We start from the raw sequence: 21,446 nt of genomic DNA, 5'->3' as shown, positions 1-21,446 counted from the left end.
CAGGACTTCTGCAAGAGACGGCGCGCACAGAGACGCCGTGTGTCGATGCTTGACGCCCACCGTCACTTTTGCATGTCACAGCTCTCGCCTTTTTCTCTTTCCTTCCCAGAGAACCCCACCGCAGGAGTCTATGCGAGTTGGGGCTGCTCAGAGAAACTCCAGCTTTTTCCTCGCAAACAACGGCTGAGGAGCACAGCGCATCTGCCTGGCTGGCTGCCACCCGGCCGAGAGCGGGTCTCGGGACTCTCGGCAGCAGAAATGCCAGCGGAAAACAAAAAACTGTTCAGGTTCCCTCCCCGCCGGCTGGCGAATGATGGAGGGTGAGAGGAGAAGAGAGGCCGCGGAACGCACGGTGGGCGAGAACCGACACAGCCGTGTGTCTTGTGAAGTCAGAGCGGGGTCGAGAAAATTGTGTTCTCCATGCATCATCTTCTGGGCGCCTGTTGCGAGACAGAGTCTCACACGGGCGGGACTCTGTCTGGGCATTCTTGCGTTTTCGGTTTCTCCGTTTTCTCCCTGAATATGCGCCGAAACTCTTTTCTGTCCTCGTTGCGTTAACCTGTGCTGGGACTCCGAAATTCCTGTCTCTCCCAGTGCCACCCCGTCGCCGCGTTGCAGGTAACGGTGAAAAGAGAATTCTTTGCTTGAGCAGTCGGAGAAATTCAGCCAAGAAAAGATCGATTCTCGAGGTGACGAGGATGCCTTGCTTCCTGGAGAGCGGCATAGTGTCCAGCCAACAGATACACCCTGTCCTTCGGCGATCACGTCTTCGTTTTCAGCTGGAGACCAGCCGGGGCTCTCCGGATTTGTCTTTGGAATTTCTTCTCTTCTGAGGTCCCTTTTTTGGGGCAGATGAAACAGTCAAAGGGTTGCTTTCGAACCGCTGACGCTTCTTCTGCTTGTCGATACATCCGCTTTGGAGACAGAGAACCGACGTCTAGTTTCTCCACGCTGGACTCTTCTGGGGAAAATCGACATGGCCGAGACGAACGCCGCATTTTTTCGATTGCAAAAACGCGCATTTCTTGCCTTCTAACTTCTGAACGAGAAGTCGCCCCCGTGTGCGTTTCGAATTGTCGGGACTTCCACCCCCCACCTCCGTTGTGTGGCCTCCCAGTTTCTGTCGCCCCGGTGTCTCTTGCTGACTCTTTCTCGCTTCGGACTCCCCCGGTTGCCTTCCCTACGTGGCCTGTCAATTTCATGCGTCGCTGCGCATGCGCGCAAGAGGCGACGGCGATCTGTTGCTCCATTTAGAAACAAGGTTGGAAGCAGCGGACCGGGACACTGCCGACTTGCAAAGTCTGCCCCGCACAATGCACGTAAACTCTTGCCGATGGTCTGCAAATGCGTTTCTGAATCGAGGGGAATCTGACAGGGCCGCTCTCCCCACAGTCTGGCCCTTGACGGCTGACCTGGTTTTGCGACCACAAGCCTCCGAGAAGGCTGCTTCGTCCGCCTTCTCCACTTCCTGAGTGGCACCGGCGCCTCATGGCTGCCAGGCTCCCTTCTGGGTGGCATCGTTTCTCTCATTGTCTCTCTCGGAAGCGGCCTCGCCATGCCTGCGTCCTGCTCGCTCTCCACCTCCTTCTTGCCTTCCAGAGCCTCTGTGAGAGTCACACTCAGCCACGAGGTCCCTCCTTCTCCCTGCCGGCGTCCACTTCCTTCTCTTCTCTCTTTCTGCGTTCAAAAACGCTTCCTTCCTACGCCTTCGCAGGACGCGAACACGATGGAGACGCTCCGCCGAAGCAGCTGATCTCGGCTACCTGGGCCGCGGGCAACCCAGCCGGCGCGTGGTCGCCCGGCCCTGCGCCAGCTGCAACTGGACGGACCTGCAAGGAAAGAGGGCCTCCGACTGACGGGGAGGAATGCGTATCCAGCATTTGCAATGATCAACTGCGCGGGATGCGTGAGAGGCGGCATGTGCCTTTCCTCGTCTCCGCGGGATGCCGGAATGTGTACCACGAGGCAGTGAGAAGCTTTGGAGAGGCGTCTTCGAAGGCGAAGCGAGCAAACAAACGCTGTGCTCTGTTTTCGTCGCTGCGCTGCCTCTTCCCGCTCTTTCTCACGTCGCCTTCGTTGTCTTTCCAGTTCTCCGACTTGCCGACGGCAGCGTCTCTGTGCTCGCGCATGTCTGCCGAGCGCTCGCAGACTCGTTGCGAGACCTTCACAGCCGTACGGAGTTGTCGTCTCCTCTGGAAGTCTTCCAACCGGCTGTCTGACGTCGCTGGACATCAACTGGTCCTGGCGGCGCGCAGCAACATGCCCTCGAGCTCTCCTTTGCTCTTCGCGGAGAGGAATCGCCGACCCGTTGGGCGGCAACAAGCCGCAACCTTCGCTCTTCCATTCTCCCTTCCTCTTACGGCTGAAGACAGCAGAACACTGCCCCAGAGGACGTCTCAGAGTCCAGAGTGCCTCCTAGGGAAATGTTCACAGAACCGTTGTGGAGGTGGTGCGAATCCTTCAAGGAGTTTGACGAAGGCCGCCGCGCACCGGGGCAGCCCAGGGGAGAAACTTCGGAACGAACGCGCGTCGGAGACACTTCGTCGTCAAGGAGACGAACAGGAACGACTGAAGCGGCTTGAGACCCCTCGCGAACCGATGGGCGCGAATTCCGGGAGCAAAGATACCAAGAGCCAGAAGGCCCCGTTCTCCGACACGGTTCTTCTCCCGGTCACAAAGTTCAGATTGAAGAGCAATAATCTGAAAACGTAAGCCGCTAAAGACCTGAAACCTAAGCAGTCGTTGAACAGGTCACGAGCCCTAAGCGAGCAGAAACGTGGAACCTGAGGTGGCAAAAACGTAAGACAGAAGCTCTTGAAAACATGGACCGTGTACCCAGGTGTCGAGAGCCCACAGGTTATTGCGTCACGGGGTGGGATAGTCTTCGCCTCCCAGTCTTTAGCGGTTTTCGTAATCTCTTTCTCTTCGGCGAGGCTCGACTTGCTCCGCCTCCACAGGTCCCCTTAAGTCACTCGGCTTCTCGCGGCTCTGTTCCTCTCCTGGCGCCTTTGTCTCCGTGCCCGACCTTCAGGGAGGAAGCCGTTCAGCGTCTGTGGCGAAGCCAGCAGGTTTACGAGCGTCTTCTGCGTCGGCTTTTTCTCGAGCAGGGGCGCACCGACGAGGAGGACGGGGCGCGCCAGTCCGGCGAGGAAAGCAGAGACTCGCGAGACTCGCGAGACTCGCGTGGATGTCCCTGTGGGCTTTGCACGACGCTTTCGTTCGAAGAGAGACACCAGCCGTCTCCGCTGCTGCCGGTCGGAAGAAGGAGACCGCAGGAGAGCGACGCCGGCACAAGAGAGACTTCCTGTGTCGACCCGTCTGCGTCTGAATCCCCGAAGCCACCTGTTTGTGCCTCAGGCCGCGCCGCCTCGCCGGTTTACCTCCTCCTCGACGGACCTCCCTATGCGAACGGAGACGCACACATGGGGCATGCTCTGAACAAATCGTTGAAGGATTTCGTAACTCGGTAGGCGCCAGCGAAGTCCACAGCCGCGGCGACGTTCGCTGGCTTCGCCCATGCCTTTTGCCGCGCTGAGAAAAGAACGAAAGAAAGAGGTGCATGAGGAGAGAAAGACGCTGTTCAAAGGGTCAACGGAGGAGCTCGAAACTCAGAAAGGTCGCACGAGCCGCGTGTTTCGTTTTCAACTTTTCAAGCCTCTCTGCGTTGCAAACCACGAGAAAGCCCTGTATCTGGAGACACCGAAAGAGAGTGTGGCAGCTCTCTGTGCAGAACTGAGTCCAAAAGCGAGTTTCCCCGTAAACGCTCGAGAGACGCCTGCGAACGCCCGTAACTTCGACTGCTGCAGATGAGAGAAGAACGTGATTGTGCACAAACGATCTGCGCCTTTGCGGGGCGCTCCGCGCTCGCTCAGTCTTCGCCGTCACCTGCGGGACTCCACGCGTTCTGTGCGGCACTGCGTTTGTCGACATGCGGCTCCGTGCACTCAGGTTTTTCCTCCTTCGCCGCAGATGCATCCACATGCTGCCGGGCTGGGACTGCCACGGCCTGCCCATCGAGCTCAAGGCGGCGGCGCAGCTGCGGTGCGGCACAGAGGCGAATGCGCAGCTCCCGAGTCCAGCGAACGAAGAGAACATTCTCGTCGCAGAGGTCGAGAAGCGACGTCGCGGGGCGCCCGAGGAGACCACTGACTCTCTGAGTTCCACAGCGGCGAAGCGCGCGGAGCCGGCGACCCTCGACGCTACGCTGCAGGGGTGCGAGACGCGCAGGAGTTTGCGGGAGGCCCCCTGCAGTGCGTCGAGACTCGGTGACGTGAGGTGTGCCGACTCAGAGCAGGAGCGGAGGAAAGAAGGCGAGACAGAGAGGTGCAGACAGGAGACAATTGAGAAGGAGATCGACGTGAAGGCGATGAGGCAACAGGCTCGGCGAGTAGCAGAAGAAGCCATTCAGGCCCAGAAAAGAGACTTCCAGAGGTCAGCGAGACATTCTAGAAGTCGGACGACGCAGACAAATCAGGTCTCTGTGGTGGCTCGACCGGGGTTGGGGTGAACTGCCCCTTACGTTTTCTTCTAAAGGAAATGACAAATCCCACTGAACTTACAGTTTGATTTCTCAGCAAGTTACACGTTTTGAATCAGCAAAAAACTGTCAGTTGTTTGCTATAGTACCCAACCATTTTATATGCTCTTTTTTGATATCTATTTAGACCTGCTCGATTTCCTATTCAGCATCTCTCCAATATTTCCAACGCCTTTATGTGCTCCGTATTCAGTCCGTCCAGAGAAACCGGACAGTCGTACGTCTGCTACTGAAGCAACTCGTGGTCTCGTAAAGCATGACGTTCTCCACGAATGCAAGCAAAGCGTTCTTTCGGTCTTCTTATTGAGTCGTACTTTGGCTCTTTGGTCAGTGCTGAGTTCGATGGTTCAGGAGTTCGTGTAAAAGCATCCATACGTAAACCTCTAGTTTGTGGCCGAGAATCAAAAGTGTACACCGCGTAGTTGGCTGCTCAACTCCATCAACGAGTTGAAGAAGCAGCACCGGCTTCAGGCGCCTGAAGAAAGAGCCAATACGCAACGGGCTTCGCTATCTGGGAGTCCGAAGCTGGCTGGTGATAGGGAAAGGAGCATTCCTACAAGTGGTGGACCCGCTCCCTGGAGCAGCGAGTTCTGAAGCAATTCGGCAGATGCGCGAAGACAGCGACGCACTTGGTTTCGTTCTTGTGCGCTGGCATTCAGAAACCACATATGAAGTCAGGCTTTTCGTCTCGGTCACATGCATATCTCGTCAGCTCGCCTCGCCAGTCATCATGCAAGCGCGCGACGCTGGTTTGAGGTTTGAGAGTTTCGGAGTTCGTCTCCCCTGGGGCCTTGTCTGTCGAGGTCCAAGAGTTTCTCTGCGTTCTTCCTAAACACGGCGTTCGGAGAGTTTTTACAGAAACTTGAGACAGAACGACCACCCGTGGGGCCACAGGCCTTGGGGGTGCATCTGCGTGGTTGTCGGCAGAGCGAGGGCCCCCGTTGAAAGCCGCGATCTGCTGTCTGATGTGAACCGAAACCGATACCTCGATGGCGCACTGCATGCACATTTCTTCTGCGATTCAGATTTGGCGTCTGGGCACACTGGGAGAAGCCGTACCTCACCTATGACCGGAATTACGAGGCGACGGAACTCGAGATGTTTCGACGAATGTGGCGACTCGTAAGAGAAGGAACGCGAAAGTCAGAGGCGCGAGGAATGCGAAGAGCCGCGTGTCGATCTCCTCTTTGAATCTCGTTTCTTCGGACTGTCGACAACATTCCGCCGGGTGTGTGTTTCCTGGTTTCGCTGGTATTTCAAGTTCCAAAGAGAACAACTTTGTGGTGCGCCGATCAGGCGTATTGGTGCCCGTTCGGCCGGGTTGTCCTCTCTCCTCATGCCCCTCTCCCGGCCTACTTCTGTGCTGTTTCTCTCTCCTCATTTCCACGTCTCGTGTCGGTGTCTGTCTCTTAAGATTTCTTAGTTCAACGTTTCTCTTGTTTCTCAGAGCTCTTTCCTTGGAGGCACTTCGGCGTTGTCTGCGCCGTCGCCTTGTTCGCCCGTTGCGAGTGTCCTCGACGCTGATGTCTCTTCGCGAAACTGATCAGGAGAGGCACTGGCTCATGCAGTTCTCTTCAAGCCTCATCTAAGCGCTATTGCATCCTCCGCTTTCTGTGGAGCTTTACTGTGGCCACCCGTGCACCGAAGACCGGACTCGGTTCTATATAATCCAGCCGAACTTCCGTACTAGGCATTTCGTTTCCGCGACGTCTCGCAACTCGCATCATTTTACAGCTCCAGACGCCACCTTCGCTCGCTTGTCTATAGGGCCATGAGACGAAACCTGCGATAGACATATAAATATGTATATATATATGCATATATATGCACATGTGTGTATGTATGTATATCTATATATATATATATATATATCGTTTGGTGTACGGTGTGTAACTTGAAAATATCTGGCTTGTTTCTCAGGGCTTTGTCTACGAGGGCGTGCGACCGGTGTTTTGGTCCCCGTCAGCTAGGACAGCTCTTGCAGACGCGGAGGTCGAGCATCTACCGCGAGTGTCGCGGAGTCTCTACTGTGCCTTGGCTCTCGATCTGTCTTCAACTGCTTCGCATGCAAAGGAGCCAAGGAACGGAGACGGCAGGACAGAAGAGGACACAAGAGAGTTTCTCGCCTCTGCGTTTCCGTCCTTCGAGCCGTGTGAGGATTGGGAGGGCGCACAGAGTGCCGAGAGCAGAGAGGCGAAGGAAGCGCGGGGCTCGGGGCCGCTTTGCCGCTCTCCAATTGCCGCTCCTGAGGGCGGTTCTGGGGCAGACGAGACGCAGAAGCATCTGCGGAAGGGGAGAGTGGAGGAAAAGGAGGAAAACGGAGTCTCGCTGTCTGACGAAGCTGCAAGGACGCGACACCCCACCCGAATTGCCCTGCTCATCTGGACCACGACGCCCTACACACTGCCCGCGAACCACGCTGTGGCTGTGCACGGAGAGAGGCCGTACGCACTTGTCGAGATTCTCAAACCGGTCTGTGGAGACGCGACACGAGGGAGAATTGCTTCTGTGGCTGCTGAGGCGACCCCCGGACCGGGAGCCAGAGCTCCGGCAAACGCTCGTGAAGAGGAATCTGTCTTTTCGCAGGAGCTGACGGAGGCCGTTCCGCGCTTCCCACAGGCTTCAGGCGCGTCGGCTGTGGGCGCGGTGCATGCCTCTGAGTCCACTGACGAGGTCGCGGCTTCTTCTGCTGGAGCCTCCACGTCTCACAACAGCGCCAGAGCGCAGGAATCTGAAGAAGATGGAAAGCGGACAGAGTGCGAGCCACCGCCGACTGAGACATGCACACGGGAGATCTGGGTCGTAGCGGAAGAGGCTGTGGAGCGAACGATGAAGGCGCTGTCGATCTCGCGTTTCAGAAAACGAGAAACCTCCGCGAATGGCGCTCTTCAAGGGAGACCGTGCGGGGCAGACGGACTCGCAGAGACAGTGAGAGGAGACCCGAAGAGGATCGCGACAGACGCCCCCGCGGAAGAGGCTGGGGATGTGACGAGAGACAGAGTGGCGGAGAGCCGAGACGACGCATGCAAGCAGGGAACGAAGGACCACAGCGAAGAAACCTTCTTCAGAGTTCTGGGGAGAATAAGCGGCAAAGACCTCGTTGGCAGAAGGTACGCACTGAGGGGACAGGGAAACGCGACGTTGTCAGCGATACGCATTTCACCACAATTTGTTGGAGTGTGCGAGGCAGCGGATACTCCACATACTTCAGCCGTGGCGACCAGACCACATGAACGTTCGAGTTTCGAGGTGACAGGAGAACGTTCAGCAACTGGTTGCCTCTTTACCAGACCTTGGAAATGTTTCCTCTTCGCGTTTTCTCTGCTTGGTGCCCTCACGTTGGTGGAAACGCGCGTACACGAAGTTCCTCTTTCTAGATCGTCAGAACAGCGGAAAAGAGAGAGATCAGAACGAGTCGAGTCTCTCAACTGGGTCGAGACCAGTCTCTGTGTTTTCAGATTGAGATTTAGAGTAATCGACTTCCTTCGTGAAGGTGTGTAACAGCGAGTCTAGACAGTCGCCACAATGCGTCGACATGCCGGACTCGTCACCCCCATCCTTGCAGCCCCACAGGTCTCTCGGTCTCCGATCACCTGCTCTGCCAATGCGCTCTGCCAATGCGCTCTGACTATGCGCTCTGCCAATGCGCTCTGCCAATGCGCTCTGCCTCCCCCCTCTGACCCAGGCCTCTTGTCGCGCGCTGTTCTTGGTGAACGAGGAGAGGAGTGCCTCTGAGCAGTGCGGTAGTTGCATGCGCGTGCTTGTCTCGGTCGCTCTTCGGCTGTCTCTCTCTGCCTGTCTCCTCGCCTTCGTCGTGCAGTGTTTGATGTCGCTTTGTGTGTGTTTCGTCAGCTGTTCTGCAACCGTTTGCGTACATTGTGCAACCGTTTGCTTGCCTCTGTTGTCTTAGATACGCGCATCCGGTGCTGGCGCACCAAAAACGAGAAGTCATTCGGGGCGACTCTCTCGTCCGCGAGCAGAAGGGGACGGGTGTGGTGCATGTAGCACCCGGCCATGGCTTCGACGATTTCGTCCTCGGTAAATGTTGTTGATCTAGAAACAAGGCAAAGAAGACAGGAACGAAAACCAAGACCGTGTGAGTTTGGCGCGTGCATGGTGTGGAAGTGAAAGAGTAAAGACTTGCGCGAATCGGAAAGTCGTGCACACCCACAAGGAGGTGAAGCGCCTTTGCGAGGACACGAAGGAAATCGCCTCGGGGTGACCTTCCCTTTGTTCTCTGTCTTGTCCCTCCTCTTGTGCAGCCCTCTCTTCTCCATGAGGAGGGGAGAACAAAGGTGAACAGTGCACACCCATATAAATATATATATATATATAAATATAAATATATATATATATATAAATATATATATATAAATATATATATATATATATATATATATATGCGTCTGTATCTCTGTCATTCCGTATGCCTGTCTATTTGCCTCTAGCAACTAATATATATATATATATATATGCAGTTACTACCTATGTTTGTCTAGACCTACCTGTAGTCATGTGCGTGTCTCTATTTATATACATACACATCTGTAGTATGTATGTATGTACGTATATATATATATATATATATATATATATATATACGTGGGCATCAGGACGACTGCTAGTGAGGAGGAGGACCGAAGGGCAGGCGATGTGATGTCAAAGGCGAGGCGCCATCAAATGCAGAAGGTTCTTTGATATTGAAGAGCGGGAAAAGGCCTCGGAAAGCCTGAGAGAGATCGTCGAAGTAGAGAGGACTAGATGTGGATATGAATAGAGATAGGTAGAGAGAGATGGAGGTGGATGGACGTATGGAGAGAGAAACAATGGACTGTCGCGGAGCTGAGCTGAGTGCAGTGAATGACGCCTCACGTTTGTTCTCCACGACTCAGCTGAAGAACTACACTCACCGCCTGCTGTTTCTGTGTTGCTTCCTTCTTTGTCTCGCTGCTTTGCACAGTTCGGGGTTTGCTGGGCCAGCAGAAACGCGACGACGAAGCAGCGACAAAATCGACAGAAACAGAACTTTTGGATAAGTCTTTGGTGACCGACCCAACCAACGCATTGAGGAGCCAAACCTCTGCATGCAGTGAAAGTCTTTTTCCAAGCCCTGTAGACGAGGCAGGCAAGTTTACAAACGACGTCGGCGTCGACGAACTGCGAGGCCTCGAGGTGTACGGCGAGGGCGAAAGGCGCGTTATACAGCTGCTCCAGAGAAGCGGCGTTCTTGTCAAAGAGGTGAAGTTTTATCTGCTTGTCTTGGTTTAAAGTCCTTTCGACACCCAGCGTATGGGCACAGTCAAGACCGCCCCACTGTCGGCGGCCGCTGTAGCTTACAGGGTAGCTCAGATGGAGGAAACAGAAACACTAAAGCACTCAGGGGACGCTTCACTCTACCTGTCGGAATGTCTTCTTCGCATCGTGTAACTCTTCTCGTTCGCGACCGTGCTGTCCCTGTGTGTGAACGGGATCCCAGGAAGAGAGTGTCAGCACTTGAATCGGAATGACAAAGTGCCTTTTACACATCGAAAGTGGAGATGGACGGGGAGGAGCTTTCCTGAGGGAGGGCGCATGCTCTATCCGCTGTTGTCGTAGGCATATGACATGCAGGTCTCGAGTGTGAGGGCAACTGGAAGCTTGCCAAATAAACAAAGTTTATGCGTCCCTTTCAAAGTCGTCAGTTCTAAGCTCTGTGGCTGACGCGACCTCAAGCGTTCCTCGACGATATAATCAAGTGTGATGGTCCTGCAGTTTCCGCGACACGAGAACTCACCTGTAGATCTATCTATTTCTTCACCAGTTTTCGATTCGTTTCTACCTGTGTCTACCTCTGTCTCTATCCATCTGTCGTTTTTTCGGTCTGTCGTTTACATCTTTCTATCTGTCTATCTATCTAGGTCTTCCGACCTCTTTCTGTTTATGTGTCTCCATGCCTATCGTTATGTATCTAGATCTATCCATGTATCTACCTATCTGTCTGTCTATTTCTATCTGTATATCTTTGTCTGTGGGCACAGATGTCTCCGTCTCTGTTTTTCTTTGTCGCTAGATGCACATAAATAGCTGCAGCCACGGGCATGCCGTCCATCCTGTTGGGTTTGGATTTCCCTGACCATTTGTACTGGATCCGTCTGTCACTTTTCAAAGAGCATTTTGATGTGTTCACTTGCTCTGTCGCTGGCAGGTTCCCTTCCCTCACTTGTATCCTCACGACTGGAGAACGAAACAGCCACTGATCTGCCGCACCGCGTCTCAAGTATTTTTGCGTTTGGATCGCATTCGAGATGTTGCTCTGGACCGCATCAAGCGCGTCCACTTTATGCCGTATTCGGGTCAGATTCCGCCGACCGCTTCTCTCGCCGGCATCCCCTGCTTCCCCACGTCGGCTTATACTCGGATGCGGGCCGCCCTCGAGAGCAGACAGGGCGACTGGTGTCTCTCCCGGCAGCGTCAATGGGGGCTTCCGCTTCCGTTCTTCAGGCTGCAGAGAGGCCAAGCAGAGCCTGCGGGTGGTGACGAGCCTCCCCGCAGTGGAGGCGAATCTGAAAGAGTTCAGGGAGTGGCGCAGAGTCGCGATCCCTCAGAAGAACCTCTTTTTGGAGACATAGACACCTTTGAAGCAATTGCGCGGAAAATCCGGGAGGAAGGAAGCGACGCCTGGTGGACAAGTGCACACCCCGCGTCCTGGCTCCCCCCACAACACAGGTCAGAAAAACAAAGTCTCACTTTGCTGAAAAAAAACACGAAGCTGTACATGTATCCATATCTATACATATATACATGCATATATCAAATAAAAAACGAGATAGTGCTGTCGCGGTGAGAGAGACGTTTAGAGAAATATGTAGGTCGTGAACAAGTGGCCGCTGCCTACTTCATCTCCGCAGTGTAAGGCATGTCTCGTGGAGTTCGCCCCTGGATGCAATTGGAACTGCTTATAATTCTTTATTTCTATCTATATTTATGTATATCTATTTATACATCCCTGGATGTATCCGTATCTCTCTATGTCTCTCCGTATCTCTATATCTCTACCAATCCATCCTATCACGCTATCTACATCTATCTTTCTTTATATATCGCTCTCTCTATATATATCGCTGTAGTTATATCTCTGTCTGTTTGTCCATCGGTGGCGATGCGTGTATCTCTGCGTAGGTTCTTTTGCATCTATATAGCCAGCGTTGTATCGGTTACCGAGACGCAGTTCTGCGCATGGTCTTCGCAGTTGACTTTTTCATGTAGTGTGTATGGAGTTCCAGCTGTGGGTGTCTAGAGCACTATAAAGTAGTGGCATGCAGAAGGGTGGCTGCTTGCCAATTTTCGTTCTCGAATGTCCTTCATGCTGGGCCGTTACCGAGTTCGACTGGCCTGCGGGCGGCTAGTTAGAGGTCACACCGACTGCGAGAAAGGGCAGTTACGCGAATCTCGATGCGTATTAGCCAGGACGGTAGCGGGTGGACGCTCGGCAGCAGCGACGCTCATACAGAGGGCGCTTCTGAGATACGTGCAGTATTTTTCATCAGTCGGAGTGTCGCCGTCCGGGCAGTCGGTCATCCACTCGCGGAGAGCGCAGGGTCCCCATGTGGTGGTTGTCTGCTTTCTACGGAGGCTGAAGAGAGGCTGGTGTGCACCGACCTCTCGTCGTGTGTCTGGTATTTTTCCACGCTCTCTGGAGGTCCTGGAGAATCCGTCTTACGAGTGAGATGAAGACGTTGCAGTTCCCCGCTCCTGCGAGACGGACGTTGTGATGTGCCAATTGCGTCTCTTCGAAAGTCACCAGTGATCGAGAGAGTGGTTCGAGTTAGGCTCGGTCGTCGTCGACGCCCCCCCCCCTCCCTCTGGTCAACGCCGTCGAGTTCTGTTGAGAAGGGTTCAGAAGCCTAGCTGTGGGCCGTATCCACAACGCTGGCGGCTTGCATCGCCGCCGAGAGAGCGAGAGAGAAACGATGGAAAAAACAACGCGCGGTGAAGACGGTGTGCGCCTGCTTTTGCCAGAAACCTCGCCGCTTCACTGTCGCCCGTTTCCGACACTTTCGACATCTGGTTTGATGCCGGCTGTGCATGGAAGCCAGCTCGGGAGTTTCTTCGCTGCTGGATGGATGCGACGACGCAGAACGGCGAGGACGAAAACGCGACTGAAGCAGGTGACGATGCAGATCGCGCTCGGAAGGAGAGACGCGAGACCGACTGGAGCCAAGCGCGAGAAGGCGGCGATGCTTGCGCTTCGATGAAACAGCGGAGAAAGCAAGAGAAAGAAGTCGACATCAAAACCATCGTCGTGGAGGGCACCGACCAACACCGGGGCTGGTTCCAGGCTCTGATGTTGACACATGCAGCCATGACCGTTCGAAACGCAGACGCACAGCCGAGAGGAGCGCTGACGAGACAGGCGTCGGGCGATTGCGAGAAGACGCGCGAGAGCGAAAGGCAGTGTCCGCCAAAACGCAGCGAAGAAGGACCGGCTGGAAACCAAGAGGGAGAAGACGCGACGGAGGGAGAGGAAGAAGAAGGGAAAACAAAGACGCATGCAAAGGAAACTCGAGAGACACAGGAGCAACCATTCGACATCGTTGTGACCCATGGATTCGTCTTAGATGGAAAGGTGCGCTGCGTCGAAGGGAACAGACGATGCAGCGGCACGCCGTCAATCCTCAGGGGGTTTGGGCCTCTTTTTGACTCGTCCACCAGCCATCTTTTTTTCGCTTTCTCGTATCTTTCTTCTCTTCTTTTCGCTTCGTTGTTGTTCGTCCATGTTCTCGTATTTCGTCTCCTCGTACCTTTCTTTCGCTTCTTCAGTCTCCGTTCCCCTTGCTTCCTCCTCTTGTAGCTTGGTTCATCTGCTGTTTCCGTTCATCGTCTCCAACGTCCGTTCCCTTGCTTTTTCCTTGTCTCGCCTTCTAGTCTCCGTTTTTGGACTGCTTCACTCACCCTAAGCCCCAGCACGAGCAGTTTCGGCGGATTCTTTATTTTGCGTTGCATAGGTTTTTCCGTGTGGCGCGTGCAGGGCCGGAAGATGAGCAAATCTCTTAACAACGTTTTTTCGCCTCGTCTGTTCTTCCCTCCACGATCCTCCCTGCCAACGAAAAAGGTGCCTTCTGTCCATCGGCCTTCTGCGTCTCTTCCCTCTTCTTCTTCGTCTGCACCTTCTGCTTCCTGTGGTCCTTGTTTCGCGTCTGAATCGGCGGCTTCGTCTGTGTCTTTCCCCTCTCTGGAGCTGCCGTTCTACGGTGCGGATGTCCTTCGCTTGTTCATTGCCGCCTCGAACTACGGGCGGGATCTCCTTTTGCATGTGCCAGAGTCTTCGGGCGAGTCGCCGCCCTCGCCGTCGACCTCCGGAGCTGGCCACGGGGCTTCGCTTTCATCTTCTGGTTCTTCGCCGTCGTCTCGGGAGGAGGCCGCGCCACAAGGCGAGGCTGCCAGCAGGCGCGCGTCAACGCGCAGAACGCGAGAAAACGCTCTGAAAAGATCTCCAGCAGGGACGCCTCTCGATCAAGCTGCTTCAGCCTACGGGAAGCTACGTGGAAGTTTCCGGTTTCTGTTGGGCAACTTGCAAGACTTCCTTCCACATCGCGTAAGTCGCTTTCGTGGAGAGGGCAGACCTTTCTCCCAGGCGTTCATGCCGCATGCCGCGCGTCGTCTGGTGTCTCTCGGCATGCGCCGCCTCCCCCCCGCTCACGCTGTCGCCGCTGTGCGCTCCTACTGCGGTCGTCGGGGGTGTAAGCGCCCCTGTCGAATGGTGAATGCAGTTCCGTGGTGTTCGGTGCGCTGGAGACAGAGCTGCACATGAAGATAAATGTGCAGGCGTTGAGAGCGGAGGCAAAGGGTGCCGTGTTCGGTACGACGAGCCTCGCTGGCACAGGCGACTCACTGCATGCTGTCGATGTCGCCGCGTAGGGATGAGGGGCGTCTCGGATTTGTAAACCTGAAGCCGGAACGGGGGGGGCTTGCGAGCCATTCGAACCCCCGTATGAGATGTGCTACACTTGTGCCGCAGAACAGAGCAGACAGGTACACAAAGGGGACTCTCACCAGATGGACTGTGGCGCGTCTGTACAGAACATCTACTTGTGCTTTCCATGCACGCACTCCTGGGTCCTTGGAAAGAGAAAGTCTCTCGTTCAGTGGGTGGCAAGGTGCCGGTCTTGGCCAAGAAAAAACAAACAGTTCGTCTGGAGTGTTCGTCTGGGCCAAGCTAATCCTTCCTTTATCGCTTTCCACGCCCACGGGCACCTGCAGATCCTCGTGCATATATATATATATATATATATATATATATAAATATATATATATATATATATATATACATGTGTATGTAAAGTATTATGTCTTTGTATCAATCTTTATATCAATCTGTTTCTATTTGTACGTTGACTCGGAAGAATCGCCTAGGAATGTGTAAGGCCTTCCTCGGCGATTCTTTGCGCCCCCGTGGAGTTTTATCACACCCCGGGTCTCGTTTAGCTTTGGAAGGTGCCGCGGCACTGTCTTGAAGTGGCTGTTTATGAAGAAATGTAAAAATCTTTTTCGTGACGTTTCGTCGTGTCTCTCAGGACGCGATTCGCGACGACAAGCTGCCTTTCCTCGATCGCGCACTGCTTCGAGAACTTCAGGGCCTCGTGGATCAAACAACGCAGGCGTACGAGCTCTTTGACTTCTCCCGAGTACGCAGATCCTCCGAGTTTTGTGAATCGCTTTCTGAAGAAAGAAGGTTCAGGTGTCATCATAGAAGTCGAAGAAGCTACACTGTATTGAGAGTTCTTTCAGTGTTGTCTTCCGAAAGTTGAGTCCGATGGCGGCCGCACGCAAGAGCACCTCTGGCGAACGAAAGGAAACGCGTTTTCGTCGGCGTGCTGCGCCTCAGAAATTGTGCACACAAATGGGAATCTTTGAACACAGTTCGCGTTTTCGCTTCAAGAGGCTGCAGAGATGCGGACTACCCTCGCGGTGAGAGGCCTCAAGAGGCCTGTACGCTTCAACAGAAAAACACACTCTGTTGCAGCTGTCGACGCGAGTTTGCCAGGTACACTCGGAGCTGGTCTAAACCAGGTTTAGTGGTTCCAGATGCTCGCAGTCAGGCTCAGCAGTGCGGAAGTCGCTGTTTAAAAAGAAATCTTAGTTTCCATGGAAGACACAGGTCAAAGCAGAAGTCCAGTGCTTCTCTCAGGACGAAGGTGGATACACCACGGAGCTCAGGATAAACATTCGAGACTCCTACCGGCAATCAACCGATTGTGAAATAGGTGGCCACGAGTCGTGCGCAGGGGTGTCTTAGAAAACGGCTTCCGAAGTCCCCAACGAGATAATTCGATCTCCATTAACTGCTGTAAATCTTCTCTGTTTCCTGAGAGTGTAGATTTCGGGAGTGTCAGAAGGTGCAAGTAGAGCACTCTCACCCCTAGGTGAAAACAACGCTGTCGATCCGTGCGTGCTATCTTCAGTCGCCGGTGTTTGCGTTCGTTTTTCTACCATTGCTGACTAGTCTTTAATGTTACGCTGGCAACCTGTCGGACTGAGAGGGGGACAGCAACATGCATCAGGATCCGGTCCTTGTGAAATCGTTGTTTCAAATGCGTTAACGTCAACGAAAACAATGTCCTGTGTGTTTCTGAACAGGCAGTACGGGGCATCCTTGCCTTCCTTGCAGATCCGTTTTCCAGCTTCTACCTCGAAGTTGCGAAAGACCGTCTCTACGTCTCTGCGCGAGACAGCTTTCGCCGCCGCTCCTGTCAGGTACGTGGTTTGAAGTTATGTGCACTTCGATGCGTTTTCTTATCGTCGCTCCCCGCAGCGCGTCTCCGGTTCCCTGTGCGGCCTCTTGCAGACGAATGAACGAAAGAGCGAGAGGTTCCTCCAATTGCATTCATCCATCTTTTCGCACGGAAGTGACGTCTGGAACGCTCGGAGTTGCCGCATTTCTGCTGTGGGTCTCTGACAAGGGCGCGTCTGCTCCCGCAGACGTTTTGGTCTTCGTGTCTTGCGACGCTCGACCTTCTGTCCATCTTCTCCGACCGTTCAGGGGAGACATGTTTTTTCTATCGCTCTTCTTCGATACATGCGCCCCTCGTGTGTGCTTCCTCACACCGGGTTCTTGGCCGTCTCCATCGGCATTCTCCTCTCTGCAATGCGTGTATTCTTTTCTGCTCTTCAACAACGTTTTGGATTCGCTCATGTTCTCCCATCTTCGGGTGCGTATTGCGAGTCTCCCTCACGACTCAGATACTCTCCGAGTGCGTACCACGACGTGATCTCGACTTGTGCTCGTCTCAGAGGACGCCCAGCTCTAGCGGCTATTCTTGCGTTCCCGACAGTCTGCTCTCTCTGTTCCCTACGCGCTGCTGCGAGGCGTCCGTTTTTCACGAGGCCGTCAAATTTGCGCGTTCGTACACAGAGCAGGACACCTGAGAGAAGAGCCGTCGTCCAGGCTCTGTCGTCGCGCGCCACGGTCTGCGGGTCGCCTTTGCCGGCCGTTTGAAGGATCTTTTTCTCCCGATCTGTGGCGCGTTTTGCGCCGCGTGCGACCGTGTAGAGTTTCGAGAGATGTTTCCTCACTTCCTCTGGCGGCGTTTGCGATGCACGCATGCAGACTGTCCTGGCGATCGTCTTTTTGACTCTCGCCAAGCTCGTCGCCCCGATCGTGCCGCATCTCGCGGAAGAAGCCTTTCTCCGTCTGCCGCGCGCTCTTCGCGATCACGTGCAGAGGTTCGCGGAGCGTGGAGACACCGACTGCAAGAGGCTCCGGCAGGGCGGAGTCGACGCAACAGAAAGAAACCACGGAGGGAACGGAGAGAAAAGAGTCGAGGAGGAGAACGGAGAGAAGAACGCGATGGGTGCTGCTTCAGGCGCACCTGACATGGTCGACTGCAATCGAGAGCAACCAGGAGAAAAAACATCTTTTACCTCGCTCTTTGATGTAAGGGGAAGGCATGAGGAAGGGGAGACCGAGAAAGAGCGAAAAATCGGGAACGAGGGAGAGAAAGGAAGACTGACGACGCAGAAGAAAGCGACACAGAAAACTCGCACGCGGACGAGGCAGAGAATGAAAAAGACTGTGCGGAACAGACAGTGAAAACGAACAGAAAAGTCACAGGGATGTATGCCGACCTGAGACCCATCTGTGGAACAACCAGCAGGTGTGGAAGAGCACACAACACGAGTGAGTAACAGTAACCCATATATATATATATATATATATATATATATATATATTCATGTGCACGTATACATAAACGTAGATTCATAAATATATAAAGATATATATATATATATATAGAGAGAGAGAGAGATAACCGCCACTGGATTAATGGGCCTCGGGAGCAGCGACGATACGTGAACGAGAGCGGTTTGTATGTGTATAGAGATGAAAGTTATGTTTCTGGAATTCTCATCGCTGGCTTGCCCGCAAAACACACACGTACGATTCTCACGAGAGACGCATGCCGAAATGTTACAGGGTCCTGGCCTCGTTCCAGCAACGCCGTGTAATGAATCAAGACATCCTTGCCTTATGGTGACGCGGTCTAGATGCATTCGTACAGCGAGATCGCTCTCTGTCTTAAATATTCGCTTTTCTTTACGTGGAGATTCGTCACACCGGACTTGTGGAAGAGCCGCTTTTTCTAAACCGCATGTTTTTCATTTTTCAATTGGGAGCTCACCTTGTGGCAGATGCAGATCGTGAGCGTTCGTGATGGTTTTATCGCTCACCGCAGTTGGGTTTATTGGACTCCTTTCAGATAGGTCTGTCTCCCTGCAACGCGTCTTTCTGCGTCGATGTTTGTGACCTGAGCCTTTCCCTTGCACAGCACAAGGACACCAGAAAGATTTTGTTTTGTCTCTGTCTCCTCTGCGTTTTCAAACTAGCAAGATGTGCTCGTTCCCTGTTGAGCCTTCGTTTCTCGTCTTTCGTCTTCATGTCTCTCTCTCTCTGTCTTCTGCGTCTGTCTTTTCCGAAAGAGTCGAGAGTCGTGATCTCGTACGGCTTTTTCCTTTCTTCAGTGTTCTCAGGCTGCCTGGCTGCTTCGTCGAGAACAGCAAAGTTGCCTAACGCGTCGATTGTTTGCGTTTCTTTCTGGATCGCTTTGCTGTCTTTTCCGAAGCAGTCGTGACAAACACAAAAACGTCACACACTGTGCATCTGTGTTCTTTTTGCTGTCCGTCGCGCTGCGACTCCAGACGGGGTGGCCGCGTCTGCAGCTGCGGTCGGCTTCGTCTTGGGCGCCTTCCGTGAATTCCGAGACAGAAAGCAGAGAAGTCGTTTTTGAGGAACGCGGTGCGCAACGTCAAGCGCTGGAAGACCGACGTCCTCCGGATACAGACGAAGCCGTTGCTCTGTGGCAAACGCTGGTGCACATACGGCGAGAAACGAACCGCCTTCTCGAAGTTCCCCGTCGGAAGAACTCGAGGAAGCGGGTGACGGACCGAAGCCCAGAGAGCGCGAGAAGAGAACGTCGCCCCAGCGAGACACAATTCGCACGGCGACAAGGAGACACGACGACCACAGAGCACACGACGCGAGGAAAGGTAGCAGAGAGTGCAGCAGAGAAGGCGAAAGAGGAGACGAAAGAGACGCCACCCAAGGGTCAAGGTCGGATGGAAGAGGAAGTACGAACGCGTTGCGATGGGAGACTAAGGATCACGACAACGGTAAGCTTCGCTCTCTCGGACTCGGAACTGAGTGGGTCCTGCGCCGCGAGACGGCTGGGGCGCCAACGCGAGATGCGGACCTGCGTTCTTTGGGGACTGAAGAAGCTAAAGAAAAGCGACGAAAAGAAGGGGAGCGCAACAAACATGCGCATCCGTAGAGAAAAGCGGTCGTTTTCGTTGAGGGGAGAGCGAGGAAGAAGAGTTGCGTTCCAGATCATGCAGTTTAAAGTTATCGCCTGGTGAAGCGAGACGGTCGCTGTACAGAGGATTGCGCCTAGAAAGCATATCCACACTCGACTAGCCATGGACGCAATGATGACCGGAATGAGGTGGGTGCGGCGTCTGTTCGCTGCCGCTTCCCTGGTCGTTGAATTTGCTCGATTTCAGTCGCTTTTCGGTGCGTCGTGTCTCGTTTTGCCCACCTTGGTTTCGCTGGAGTTCAGGATCCGCTGCTGTACCGTCGCCTGCTCGTCTTCTCCTCTTCCTCGCCGCTGTTACACGCCGCGGAAAGCGACGGCCGTAGAGCCCCACAAAGAGAATCAGAGAAAGGACAAGCGGAGAAACGAGGAACCGAGACGAAAGACACCGCAGGAGAAGAAAGCGGAGGAGACAGAGAACGTGCGTCGCAGGCGGCCAGAGAAGGCTACAGAGGAGAGGAGGCAAGTGGTGCAAAGACGGTTGCTGACCAAGCGACGACTTCTCGGATGCTTCCAATGACAGGATGGGAGAAGGCCGGCTCTGCCAAGCAGAGCGGGGACGAGCGCGGGGCTCGACGCAGTCCAGAGAGCGACGAAAGTCCTCGTGTTGTTCCAGATGTTGATGATCTCAGATGGATGCTGCAGTTCTCGCAAGTCGAGGTGGTACTTTGTCAACATGAATGCCGGAGCCAAGTCGGCGAAGATGACGGAGAAGAACAAGGAGAAGCTCGCGAGCACGAACAAGCTGCTGCTGTCCTCCCCTTTGAGGCAAGCGCCTCTGGAACTGTGATGTTGGAACTGTTTCTCGCGTCTGGGAGACGGTGCTCAAGGTTCGTCTCGATGTCTTTCAACGGGGTTGTCGAGTGCTAACAGCGAAAAACGCCGAGCGACGAAAAATGTCGACAGTCAAAGAAAGGAACGTGCGAAGAACGTTGCGCGCGTCCAGAGGACTCTTCCCTGCCCAGCGAGAAAACGGCAGAGATGCACTGGCGCTCCGGTGACCCAGGATGAACGAATGGAACGTCGTGGGTCCCGAGACGAGTGGTACACGCTCGGCCAGGACACAGAGCGACAGCGGGAAGCCGGGAGAGCGACAGGAGAGAATGTTTCTTGTCACAAGAGGATTTATCAGCGAGAGGCTTCAGGCCAGGCATAGAGACACGCTGCACCTGCAGCACAGGATTTGCGGTCAGATCTGAGACGCGTCGGAAGACGCGGGCACCCGTCCGTTTCAGGGCGAACACAGGGGCATCACCCTCGTTGGTAGTTTTCGCGAAATAAAACGAGGGATACGTCTCCAATCACTCAGCGATCCACCGACACCCACAAACCCAAATAACGTTATCGTACACAGAAAGATATAAATATACACACACCCATATAAATATATTTTTTCATAAAAAAGCCTACAAATATGTGCGTAAATGCCTATATATATATATATACAGCTGGAGAGTTTGGAAATGGCGCGGTTGCTGTTGTGATGTTCAGGTGCTGGATGCGTTCGCCGTTGGTACAAGGTGCGCAAGAAGCTGCGTCGTTCGACTGCTTTGCTGTCGCACCCTCGTCCGCTTCGCAGACTGTTTCTGGAGACTCTGGAGATGGCGAAAACGACTCGTCTTCTCCGCGGCTGTGTCCGCGGTGCGTTGAGGCGATTGCGGCAAATGAGCGAAAAACAGAGACAGGGGGCCAGTCATGAACCGCGGCGGAGGGCGCGCTAGAGTGAAGGAAGAGCTCTCGGGATGGGATGCATGCAGACTCGAGACTTCTGCGTCGGTTTGTACAAGCGCCAAGACGCGGGGTGACAGGTGGGCGGAGCCTGCTGCCGCACGCGTCCTCTTTTTTATTGCCGCTAAAAAAGCAACAGGCACGCCCAGGAGGCAGACGGGAACGCGGCGCCCGCGGCGAGGGCGCGAGACGCGTCGGCGGTTAACTCAACCTGCTGCCGATGTCTTCCGCGGAAAGACAGCCTTGCACTGACCAGACAGTCTCACCGTCTCCGTGTCCGTACGCATACCCAGAAATATATATATATATATATATATGCTCATGTTTGTTTATGTCAG

The 21,446-nt window shown here is 54.2% G+C and overlaps 1 protein-coding gene across 1 annotated transcript; it reads left to right on the top strand.

Moving 5' to 3' along the window:
• The first annotated feature begins 80 nt into the window (after window positions 1-80).
• TGME49_277030 (isoleucyl-tRNA synthetase, putative) lies at window positions 81-21,425 on the top strand. Its single transcript, XM_018781761.1, has 16 exons — window positions 81-2,708; window positions 3,032-3,466; window positions 3,949-4,431; window positions 5,563-5,659; window positions 6,458-7,647; window positions 8,448-8,575; window positions 9,498-9,775; window positions 10,722-11,242; window positions 12,536-13,142; window positions 13,545-14,111; window positions 15,091-15,201; window positions 16,154-16,270; window positions 17,124-17,450; window positions 18,713-19,183; window positions 19,627-20,210; window positions 20,872-21,425. Exons 1-16 carry the CDS (start codon window positions 1,489-1,491, stop codon window positions 21,077-21,079), a joined length of 7,344 nt encoding a protein of 2,447 aa, XP_018635175.1. The 5' UTR covers window positions 81-1,488; the 3' UTR covers window positions 21,080-21,425.
• Window positions 21,426-21,446: the final 21 nt, after the last annotated feature.

Source organism: Toxoplasma gondii, chromosome XII (assembly GCF_000006565.2).
Source record: "Toxoplasma gondii ME49 chromosome XII, whole genome shotgun sequence".
In the NCBI taxonomy this organism is placed as follows: domain Eukaryota; phylum Apicomplexa; class Conoidasida; order Eucoccidiorida; family Sarcocystidae; genus Toxoplasma; species Toxoplasma gondii.
The sequence above is the reverse complement of the archived record's forward strand: the minus strand, read 5'-3'. Positions and strand labels throughout refer to the sequence as shown.